This window comes from Triturus cristatus, chromosome 12, assembly GCF_964204655.1.
Source record: "Triturus cristatus chromosome 12, aTriCri1.1, whole genome shotgun sequence".
Taxonomy (NCBI): Eukaryota; Metazoa; Chordata; class Amphibia; order Caudata; family Salamandridae; genus Triturus; species Triturus cristatus.
Window position 1 is genome coordinate 547,509,650 of NC_140595.1, and position 12,265 is coordinate 547,521,914.

The 12,265-nt window shown below is 45.7% G+C and overlaps 1 protein-coding gene across 2 annotated transcripts in view; it reads right to left on the reverse strand.

Moving 5' to 3' along the window:
* Nucleotides 1-12,265, reverse strand: part of LPCAT2 (lysophosphatidylcholine acyltransferase 2) — a 211,308-nt gene that overhangs the window by 84,920 nt on the left and 114,123 nt on the right. For both annotated transcript variants that reach the window (XR_014971930.1, XM_085636920.1), the window contains exon 7: nucleotides 5,750-5,784. Coding sequence is in view for 1 of the 2 variants with exons in the window: in XM_085636920.1 (XP_085493046.1) it covers nucleotides 5,750-5,784 (35 nt within the window). In the remaining variant the exon portion in view is untranslated. The remainder of the gene's footprint in view (nucleotides 1-5,749; nucleotides 5,785-12,265) is intronic.

Genomic DNA, 12,265 nt, shown 5'->3' on the forward strand with positions numbered 1-12,265 from the left:
TTTTTTTTTAAGCCTCCTCCTTTCTTGCTTCCAAATGTTGGCATTATGCTGTATATGGTGTTTTAGTACCCTGTACTCAAGGAGAGAGCAAGCCTGTCTGGAAATGTGTGTGTACTGAAAGAAATGTGTACTGGAAGTATCTATGATTCAAGTGCAAATGCCAATACTTAATAATACTCAGTGTGGTTAATAGACAGGACAACTATACTTTCCTGATAACTTGCATTGGTGTAAAATGCAATTGGAAAAAAACGAAACTATTAACAAGTGTAACAAAATAAATCAGGCATCTTCCGATTACTTTGGGAGTGTTGGAACATGGGGATCCAGTGAAATATGGAGGCCATCTCCCTCAACCTGCCATCAATTAAGCACTACCTTTACAGCTTTAGGCATATGACTTACAAATCATTTCACTCTAATTAGTCGAACTGAAGCCAACAGACCCTTCAAGGTTAAATGCATTAAAGTGTTTAGTGCGCAGCTCCCCTGGCCATGGCACACAGCTCCCCAGGGAGCCACGGCGCACAGCTTGGGAACCACTGATTTAGCAGACCCGCAATCGGATTGTGACCTCCTGGAAGATGTTCTGCCAGAAGATTTAGGTTTTGTGGAATGGCCCATCTCCAAATGTTTTGCAGCAGCTGAGACAGCTGCAAAGAATGTGTGCCTCCTTGTTTTTGTATGTAGTACATGGCTGTCATGTTGTCCGTCCGGAACAGGACAGTCTTGTGATGTAGATGTACTTGGAATGATTTTAAATGCTAGAAAGATTGCCAGTAATTCTAGGTGATCGATGTGGAACACTCTGTTGAGTGGTCCATTTGCCTTGAATTGTGTGGTTGAGGAGATGGGCTCCCCAGCCAGTGAGTGATGAGTCTGTTAGCACTATTTGTGAAACCGGCTCTCGGAACGGCCGCCCTTTGGAAAGGTTTTGTGCGTTCCACCACTGCAGAGAACGATGTGTGCGGCTGTCCACCAACACCAGACCTGTAAGTTGTCCTTGAGCCTGGTTCCACTGACGTGCTAGGCATTCTTGTAAGGGGCGCATCTGAAGTCTTGCATGAGGTACGATAAGAATGCAAGAGGCCATCATTCCTATGAGTTGCATGAATACCATTGCTGGGAGGGAATGCTGTGGCTGAAATTTGGTGATTAGTGTTTGTATACTGGTTATCCTGGCTGGATTGGGATATGCCAGAGGTCTGGAGGTGTCCAATGTGGCCCCTCGATACTGATGTATGTGGGAGGGCTGAAGATGTGACTTGTAGTATTTTTTTGTGAACCGCAAGTCGTGTAGCAGCTGGATGGTTTGATGAGTGTGATGAACAAACTGGTTGAATGACTTGGCTTTTATCAGCCAGTCGTCGAGGTATGGAAAGACATGGATTTGTCGTCTTCTCAAGTGTGCTGCTACTACTACTGCAAGGCACTTTGTGAACACCCTGGGTGCGATGGTCACCCTGAATGGAAGGACTTTGAACTGATAGTGTTGTCCGTCCACTATGAATCTTAGATATTTCCTGTGAGCAGGGTGTATGTGAATGTGGAAGTAGGCGTCCTTGAGATCTGGTGTGGCAAGGAAGTCGCCTTGTTGAAGTAGTGGGAGGACCTGTTGAAGAGTGATCGTGTTAAATTGATCTGACTGTACGTAGGGATTGAGGGGTCTGAGGTCGAGTATTGGCCTTAGGGTGCCGTCCTTTTGGGGGATTAGGAAATACAGCGAGTACACCCCTGTTCCTTGATGCTGTAAGGGAACTAGTTCTATTGCCTGCTTGTGAAGCAGTGAGAGAACCTCTTGTTTAAAGAGTGTGAGATGTTCTGTGGACATTGGACGCTGTTTGGGTGGTATGGTGGGTGGGGTTGCTGCAAGTTCCAGGCAGTAACCATACTGGATAATTTGTCTTACCCACTTGTCCGTAGTGATGGAATTCCAGACAGGTAGGAACTGTGATAGTCTCCCTCCGACTGGGGTGGAATGGTCTGGAGGGAGTGGAGGGAAGTCACTGCTTATTAGTGAGGGAGGTGTGAATGTTGTTGTTACCTCGGCCTCTCCCTGTTATTTCCCCTGTATCCACCTCTAAAATATCCCCTGTTGGGGGACGTGTGTGTGGTTTTTTTGTAGGAAGAGGAAGCAGTGTCTGCACTGATGTTCTTGGATGCGCCTCTATAGGAGGAGCGTCGAAAGGAACCACGTATGGATGGAGACTGCAATGCTCCCATGGATTTAGCAGTCTTGGTGTCCTTTTTCATTTTCACTAGAGTGGTGTCTACAGCCGGTCCAAAAAGTTGTTCTTGATTGAACGGCTGACTGAGGATAGTTGTCTGTACCTCCTGTTTGAAGCCTGAGATGCGTAACCAGGAATGTCGTCTGAGTAACACACTAGTGTTAATGGACCTAGAGGCTGAGTCAACTGCATCAAGGGCACATTTGATTGATGAATTGGTTATTAATTTGCCCTCCTGAATTACATAATTTGCCTAGGTTTTATATTGATCAGGTAAATGTTGTAATAGGGTTTCTAGTTGGTCATAGTGAGCTCTATTGTACCTAGCAAGTAACGCCTGTGTGTTGGCTATCCGCCAGTGATTAGCTGCTTGGACAGCAACTCTTTCCGGAGGCATCCAACAACTTAGACTCTTTAGCCGGAGGTGGCGCATCACTGGAGGTCTGAGAGTTGGCACGTTTTCCGGCCTTAGTTACCACTAGTTAGTCTAAAGGTAGTTGACCCTTGATGTAAGTGGGATCATCGGAAACTGGTTTATATTTTTTTGTCAATCCTGGGATTGAGAATTCTAGCTCTCACAGGGTCCTTGAATATGTCGGGGGCATGTTTAATGACACCCTTTAGCATTGGCAGGGTTTGTACAGTCGTTTGTGACTGTTCAAAGGTGTCTAGAAGAAAGTCCTCGTCTGCAGGGTCAGAATGCATCTGAACACCATGGTAGAGAGCAGCTCTATTTACAGGCTGACCAAAGCCAATATTTTCATCTGGGGGAGATGGCTTAGTTGGATATGCCTGGGGATCAGGGAGGTCAGGAGGATCTATTGGGTCATCATAATCATCCCAATAGTCCTGTGGTACGACTGTGTCGTCATCAGGGTCAGTGAAAGGGTCATTGTTGCCTCCCCCACCCCCTAAATCATCATCATCCTGTGGTGGTGGCAAGTATGGTGGAAGTTTTGGAGAATATGGAGGAGAGACTGGCTTAGGAGGAAGAACAGGAGAAGAGGGTTGTATAGGTGAAGTGGCAGTCTTTCTCTTCACAGGCACTGCAGGAGAGTCTGGTGTGTCCAGCTTGCTCTTCTTGTGTGGACCAGCAGCCACATGTCCTGTTTTGGGGTCTATGTGGAGGGTTTTTTGTTTTGGATCGATAGGATCCGGTCGAAAAAGTTCTTCCTCTTCGGTAACCGCTTTCGGTGCAGATTTTTTCAGGTCCGAGCGGGGTTTGGATTTCTGCTCCGAGGCCTTGGGAGGTGGTTTGGGGTCCTTCGGCTTGGCTGTGGAGGCGGAAATCTTTTTCGGTTCCGAATGCTTTGGTTTCGGATCCGATGTCTTTTCTTTCGGTGTGGAAGTTGTCGGTGCCGATGTCTTTTTGGGAGTAGGCTGCGCTCCAGTCTTCGGTGCCTAAGGCGCCTGCGGGACACTGAGATGTGGTCTGCTCGGTTCCGAGCAACCGAAAGGCTTGTCCCTTATCTTCGGAGCCGGGCCCGGGGCTTCTGAAGCTTGTTTTCGGTCGCGACTGAGGCCAGCAGGCGAAGTGTTGACCAGGGTCTTGTTTTTTTTCTGGTGGAGTTGGGGTAGGGGCAATTGTACTCACTCGTTGACCAGGAGTGATGTTGTCGTCTGAGTCGTCTGCTTCAGACACGATTTCCAGGTCCTCAGAATCCTCCTCCGGGACATCGGGGCCTTCATCGAAGAGGTCCACTTCGAGCAGATGTCGGAGCTTCTCACTGCGCCATGACGGGCCCGGCAATCACGGATGGTCTTTTTGGATCTAAAAGAGGCGCAGGCCTGGCAATTGTTCTCGTCGTGCTCAGGCGAGAGATACAGGTTACAGACCTTGTGATGGTCACTCTGTGGGAATTTAGCTCCACACTGGGGGAATTTTTTTTAATGGAGTCCTTTCCATTAGCTGTAGGCCCGAATGGCGTGGATAGGCCCAGCGGCCCGCGTCGACTACTGGAATCGAGTAGTTGAGGTGCGTGTCGAAGATCACACAATCAAAAACAATACCGTCGAGTTTTAGATAGTTTGCACGCCGAAAAGGTTTGGAGAATATGGTGCCGAACCGGAGCGCAGACGTTACATCCGAACCAGATGGCGGAAAAAAACAATCTGAGGATGGAGTCGATACCCAAGCACACTATCGTCCAAGGGAGGAGTCACATATGTCGTGACTACAAAAGACTCTTCCAAGACAACAACAAAGTGCAAGCATCCAAGCCCAACACCAGATGGCGATCTATGCACAGTGTACAATCTGCAGCTTATATGCCTCGAACATTTATTTTTAACTTTACTTTTAGAATACCATGGTAGCAAATGACTTTTCTCACTTCTCTCCTTTTGCTCTTTTCCTGCTGTTTAAGTCCCCTCACCTCTCCTTTTGGATGTTGCTCCCCTACCGCTTCACTTTCTTTTACATTTTATGCTTCTTAACAGTGCCTGACAGCAGCACACTGCTAACAGGACTCTAGCTTTTCTGCTCATCCACTGCTCCCATGTACCTCATTCTTCCTGCTATTATTTTTTTTTTTTTTTAGCAGTGCTACCTGGCTACTCCTTGCTTTTGGTCACACAAATGATGTTTTTAAAAAAATGTACTGTACTGAAATGACTGTATCTTGTGGAACAATAAATTAAATTGAAAAAAAGAAATCCAAATTGGTGCAGGTGTGGTTATTATGCATGCATACACGTGCACACCATCCGTCATTAAAGGCTTTTTTTAATGATAAATATTCGAAGATAAACATTTGTGTGTTCTCAGGAATAGACAACCATTTTGGAATGGTGTTTATCAGAAACTAAAAAGAGAAATTTTCTAAAATGATCATCCCTGCACATGCTTGCTAGCTCACGCATCATTGGCCATCTTTGAATTGTATTTTTTTTTATTCTTTACGTGATGCAAAGAAGAAATAGCATAGCCAATAGATCTATAGCACAATCCTAGTTTAACCATGTTACTTGAGAAAAACATTCTTTTGGTCTTCTAAATGGTATTAGGTTTACATATATATGTTAGTAGGTGCTGACATTTACATAGTGCTAACCTAGCTGTCAAGGAACAAAGTGCTGTACATATTATAGAAGAAGGGGTATTTTAGTTTTATGTTCAATGCGAAAGAAGCAAGTGTTAAAATTCTATATTTTTCGGTACATCAGCATTAAATAGAGGCATGCCTCTAAGAGATGTACTTCATGCACCTCCAAAAGGTGAAATGTTACACTCACACAGTAGCCGCCCAGTTAATAATTATACAATCATTTTGGTACAGCACTATAAAGATTTCAAAGATGTAAAGTTGGTTGACTCTAGACCTGTGTTTATTTCAATAACTATGAAAGGCACAAATTTAACGGGGGTTAACGAAGCTCAATAACATCATTAAGGTAAGAATTGACAATACACTCACTTACATTCAGAAAATTAAATTTAAAGCATCCACTAAATAAACGTTAAAAAAACATAGGTTTGTATAAGCGAATATATTTTTATCACAATTCACTGGGTAACTTACAGCGTATACCCCTGCCACGTCCAGGTAACTGTATCCTAAAGAAAAAAAATATTTAAAAATTCAAAAGAAAGGACATGCACCACTTAAATTATTACTCATAATTTCACTCCGAAAAAGATTACATTTACCAATATGTTAAGAATGTTGTATTCATATTGGCATGAAGAATAAGTCAACGCCTGTGGTAAGTTATTCTTTTTACTCCACCCCATTTATTTCAAATGATCCCCGCAAGGAAGGACCCAGAGCATAAGTCTCAGAACTAAACTAGATGCCAAAAACAAACGCATGTTCTGTGCCAGAGAATGCACCGTTCTCCCATGCCATAGTCTCTTGCCTGATTTACTCTCCGTGTACGGAGCCTGCATGGAATTTAAATATATGCACCATGTAGAGTAGTCAACAGAAGGTGCAAATGAAGGTGGCAGTGAAGAAAATGGTGTACTACTGTCACTATGGAAAGAAAAAGATAACTTCCCTATAACCATAGTTTCCCATTGTTGGCATGTTTCACAGATATCCAAATTGAATGGATCTACAGTAAACTCAACTGGACTGTAAATGTACTTTGAGAAAATTCAGGATTACAAAATGGAAGGGAAAACTACACTCCTGATTTCACTCCTCATGCACATTTCACAGGGAAAAACCAGTTGGAATCTGCATAGGGAAAAGGGCCTGGAATGAGGGGAAAATATGAGATTACACATATAAATCCCCCTGGTTATTTCCCACTTTAGAGTAATGAGCCACTAATACTTCACCACAGAATTACCATGCCACATGGTATTGGTAACTGCAGGTGCAGGATTACCAATAATTTAACCCTCAACTTTTAATGAAGGCCTAAGAGTTCAAGACTATGTCATGAAATTATGAAATCCAGGACTGTGATGCAGTACTACCACAATATAACCGTAGAGTATACCAGTACCATAACATAATCGGTGTTTCATGGAGGGTCGCAGAAACGAAAAGCACAGTGGTAAGACTCGTGTAAGATGAAACATCCATATGATAGTGAGCTGTATGTGCAGGCAATGGGGGCAGTAAATGATTTCGCCCTAAGTGGGATGGGTATACCCAGACGTGGGTCCCTTGCTCACTGTGCCACTGGATTCAAGCTAGCCTGGCTGAAGAAGGGTGACATACCCTGAAACCGGTCCCATGATGCTGGTTTCCAGTCCAGGGAGGACCTGGCCTGGCAGTTCGGTCTGGACTGTTGGGTCAAGGCAAAAGAACGATGGATTTAACCCCGATCTTTTGACTGTGGGAGAATGTTTGCATTGTCAGCATTCCGTCCATCATTTGTTTTGCTGTATGGCAGTAAATGATTGACTATACCTTTCATCGACGGTTCGGTATGGCCAGAGTAGGGAATGCTCTCCCCTCTTTGGAGTGGGGGGGGGATCAGACAGGGCTGTGTACTGGCCACTTTTTTGTTTTCCCTCTTTATTATTGGTGTAGATGGTGCTCTCCGCACTGTGCAGGCTGATGCACCAAACATCGCAGGCAAGCCTGTTCCTGTGTTATATGCCGATGATGTGGTGTTGTTATCTAGGACAACAAATGGCCTCCAGAAATTGATGAATGCATTTGGGGATTTTATGGTTTCCCAAAAATGATAATCAATATCTCCAAAACATTTACTATGGTCTGCGGGAAGATGAAGCAGCGATGTAGATCTTTTTGTTATTGGGGATTCAGCTATTGTTAGAGTGAACACTTTGTTATTTAGGTATTCTATTTGCGAGCAATGGCGCATGGTCTCAAAAGGTTGCTAATGCTAGGCCCAGGATGACCAGGAATGTCCAGGGGATTTTGGAGTTCACACAAGATAGGCATATGGCCACTTAAAGAGATGGTAGGCATATATAAAGCAAGAGAACTGTCCACCACCATATTTGGAGGTAGTCTGTGGGATTATATCTCCAGAAGCCCCCTCCAAGTTGAGGTAAAGCACAAGTTACTACTTGTGTAACGATATATCTGTAAGAGACATTAGTTAGTGATAGATTCCTTATCTTAGAATATCCCCAGGCGTCAGACTGGATCTGGAAGGTTTTGCTAACAGTACCCCAAAGCGTCAGTAGGCGGCGTCTTGCGGCTCCGCATCAGTCGCTGGTATCGGAAGCGCTGAGATGACGTCAAAGAGACTACTTAAATGCCACCCATGTGCGCTGACGTCAGTTCTGTACACTACTTTCTGCGCGAGGAACGCAGCCCCATGCAAGAAACTGACCACTGGTGCCAAGAAACTAGGTCCCTCAAAGGGATGACCTTAACCCTAGAAATCAGTTTGCAGAACGGGGAGGATGGGTGGGGTGGTAAGGAATCTATCACTAAATAATGTCTCTTACAGATATATCGTTACACAAGTAGTAACTTGTGCATCTGAAAGAGACACGTTAGTGAAAGATTCGTTACCTTAGAATAGATACCCCAGCAATACAGCAATACCAACCCCGGTGGTGAGCCTGCGAACAGATTACTCCAGAAAGTCACGGAGAACAGAACGGTCAAAGAAGTCGTCTCTCAGGACTTGACTGTCAAGGCAGTAATGCTTGGTAAACGTGTGCAGCGAAGCCCACGTGGCTGCCTGACAAATGTCCTGCAAGGGAACGCCGCGTCCCAAAGCAGTAGTGGCTGCAGTTGCCCTGGTAGAATGGGCACGCAGCCCCACAGGAGGCTCCTTCTTAGCCAAGGAGTAACATGCTTTGATGTACAGAATAACCCACTAAGAGATGGTCCGTTTGTGCACAGCACGACATTTTTTGGCCCCCACATAGCAAACAAAGAGCTGGTCATCCACCCGGAACTGCTGTGTACGCTTCAGATAGAATGCGAGTGCACGTTTCTGGTCCACACGGTGGAACCTCTCCTCCTCCCTTGAAGGATGCGGAAAGAAGGTGGGCAAAGTGATGGTATGCCCGATGTGGAAGGGCGTGACAACCTAGGGCAAAAAAGAAGGACGGGTCCTCAACACCACCTTGTCCGAATGAACAGAAAGGAAAGGAGGCTTGGAAGGAAGAGCCTGGAGCTCACTCACTCATCTGGCAGAGGGGATAGCTACCAGGAAAGCCGTCTTAAGAGTAAGAAGACCCAAAGGACAGGTATGAAGGGGCTCGAAGGGAGTGCACATCAGATAGGTCAAAAAAAGATTCAAGTCCCATTGAGGCATGATGAATGGCACAGGAGAAAACATGTGCGTAATGCCTTTCAGGAAACGGTTAACAACCAGGGACTTCAAGAGAGAAGGTCGATCTGGAAGCCTCAGAAAGGTGGAGATGGCCAAAAGATAACCTTTGATAGTACTCAGAGCAGAGCCCTGCTGGGCCAAGGAGAGAAGGAGCAGACAGACCTCAGAAAGAGGGGCAGAAAGGGGATCCAGAGACTTCGCTGCGTACCACGCCACAAATATATTCCATCTACAGGCGTATACCGTTTTAGTGGAGGGACGTCTGGCTGCCAGAATGACATCACAGACTTCGGGAGGAAGATCGAAAGCTGTCAACTGTCGCCGCTCAATCTCCACGCATGGAGGTGGAGGATGGACAGGTTTGGGTGGAGGACCGTCCCCTGCTGCTGCGACAGAAGATCCTCCGGAAGAGGCAGTTGGATTGGGGGATTGATCGCCATGCTGAGTAGCTCGGGATACCAGTATCTTCGTGCCCAATCCGGAGCCACAAGGATGAATCGGGCCCGGTCGTGCCAAATCTTCTTCAGCACTCTGGGCAGAAGTGGTATAGGCGCAGAGGCGTACAATAGACTGCAACTCCACTCGCGACGAAAAGCATCGCCGAGCGAGTTGTGGAAAAGTGGATTTCCCTGATCAGTTATGTCCCCTATCTTGGACCCCAACGGTTCTATATGCATGTTACAAGTACATGTATGTTCCCTCCAGTTCCAGTTCCGAAGACGCAAACACATGTGCGTCCACCGTCAACATGTTCTCTGTCAGATCCGCCATCAATGGGCTGGATATTCGCTTCCTAAGTATGAAAGGCCACCGACTTTATATGGCTCAGTTACTCCATTTTTACAGTTCAGGCGAAGTAGGCCCGATTCTGTCCTCAAAACCTTTCCCTGCTCTCTGTCTCTGACAAGCGTCAGCTTGAGCTTGCATCTGTATCCATGAACTTTGTCCTATTTCCTGTGCAGCTAACGGTGCCTGCCTCGGCCAGTTTTCGCCTGTCTGCCAAGAAGCTGTATTTCACCTTCGAATTATCTCCTTTGCTCTTCAGCCGATGCATTCCTGTCTAGTGATTTAGGTAAACATTTCCTTTAGCTCTCGTGCAAAGGGCTGTCCCCCTGCAAGTAATTCATAGCCCAGTTGCCATGGAAAGTTTTCTGCCTCTCGCATCTCACATAGACACTTAGACGTTTGTGCACGCACACAGTCAGTATAGACTAGATTCTGTCCGAGAGTCCTTCTTTGTGGATAACATAGTTCTTTAAACATAGGATGTTAGATATGATTTGGGATTAGGTTGACTTGACCCCCTAGACTTTTCGTCTCCACATGTAGAGTTAATGTCAAGCCCCCTTCACCCCCTAGTTACACGTCAATTACACGTCATGCTGCTGCGCGCGCACCTATGCCAAGTATTATCTTATAGATCCACCTATATGTGATAACTCTAACCAATTATGTTTCTTTTTACTCCTTATTACGCCTAGTTTCGTTTACGTAATTACTATGTCACTTTTCATATCAATTGTTACGCCTCCTACATTCATTTCATTGTAAAATACTTACTATAAAAATGCATGTCTGTCAATAAAGTATCGTACTTCACTTCCTGAACCTTTGCGGTGACGGAACCTGAAGGCCGCCACTCGAGTCGGCCATTTTGGAATAAAGCCCATTCAGAAACCTCTTATACCACGGATTCTGCCTCTTATTATTCTGAGCTATTTGTTTAAAGTATCCAGTATGAAATTCAGTATGGTAAAGAAGATTTTATTTACCACATAATGGCGCCCGAACAGGGACACTTTCTCATCTCACGCGCCGGCGGTGCGTTGCAGGCCCGGTCTCCTGCCACAGCTGGACGGACCATAACGCGTACCAGCAGGATTTCCTGTAGCTCCCTCCGGTCAAGCGGGGGCGACTGAGGCTGCGATCAACCCAGACGAGGCGGTGAGAAGCGCGAAGTATCCCGACCAGAGCCTAGCTGAGAGAGCAAGATCCGAGGTATACAGAGGCCCACCAGGTTTCCGAAGTCCCGATGTCCAGAGGGTCCGATGTCCGAAATCGAGTTCAGTTTCCGAGGCCTTTCGTTGTGAGCTACTCGGTGAGTACCATCGCCGGGGAGGCGTGTTGACGTGCACATAGGTTGTGACGGTCAAGACGGATTTGGGTACACAAATCCGGTCTGCACTGTTTAGCAGTGTATATGTACGGTTTAGCCGTATATCAAGTATTCCGAAGTATCTAGTTAGTGTCAAGAATTCTGCTTGGTGATTAGTTATGCAGACTGTCATCATTGTTGGTCAATTTTTAAAAAATGTTCAGTGTTTTACTTCTAACATGTTAAAATGTCCTGCATATTGTGGTATGAATGATTGTTTTATTGTGCTTTGTTCATTATTGTGTTTTTCGTACTAAGTGTGTTCAAGATTAAGTATCAAATCAGTTGTGCTCAAGAGTAAGTACCAGATTGGTTGTCAATATGCCGCTCTTTTCGAAATTAAGACAAATCACTACTAGAAAAGGGGTGCTTGAAGAGGCAGTCCCTATCCCTCCTAGGGACACTCCAGGGCATTTTATGTACCATAAGCATGGCTTAGATGCCATATTATTCTTAGATCTATGGGTGGACTACACCAAAGAGTTACCAGAGAATCAGAGATGGCCCGTAGCTGGGACCTGGGATGCAGATTGTATCATGAAAGTAGAAGAAGAGTTGTGGAAGAGGAAAGCTAGACAGTCACAGAAAGACGCTATTGAATTATGGCGTAAAGAATCGCATAGGCGCACCGAAAAGGCGCTAAGACAGGAAGAGAGAAGTAAAGAAAGTGCAAATAAGGTTCGAGAGAAGCAGTTGATTGAAGAAGGTACACGAGTACAAGCAGAACAAACAGAGAGACAAAGGAATGCCCTTATGAAAGGGATGTATCCCCTTCTGGCCGAAGGATTGCCTCAAGCCACTGCGGCCATACCAAAAGACTTGCCACCCCCATTGTTTCCAATAAAGGTACATCCTAAAGGACATCCTAGAACCGCAGAAGATATTTTTCTTTCCTCATATTTAGATGATACAGTTCCCGAATATGCTAACCCCGCACCACATAGACCGGCTGCTGGGGGGGGGTTCAGCGTCAAGATCAAGTTCTTGTCCCGGTACCACCGCAAGCTCTGACACAAGTCACGACACAAGCTTCGGCAAGCACATCTGCTTCCGCGTCTGTCCCCACAACTAATTCTACCGCCGTGTCTACACCTATAGTGGCTGTAGCACGTTCAACGAATCCTTTCACGTCTGACACCTCAGAGGGGGCTGTTGGAGGTGC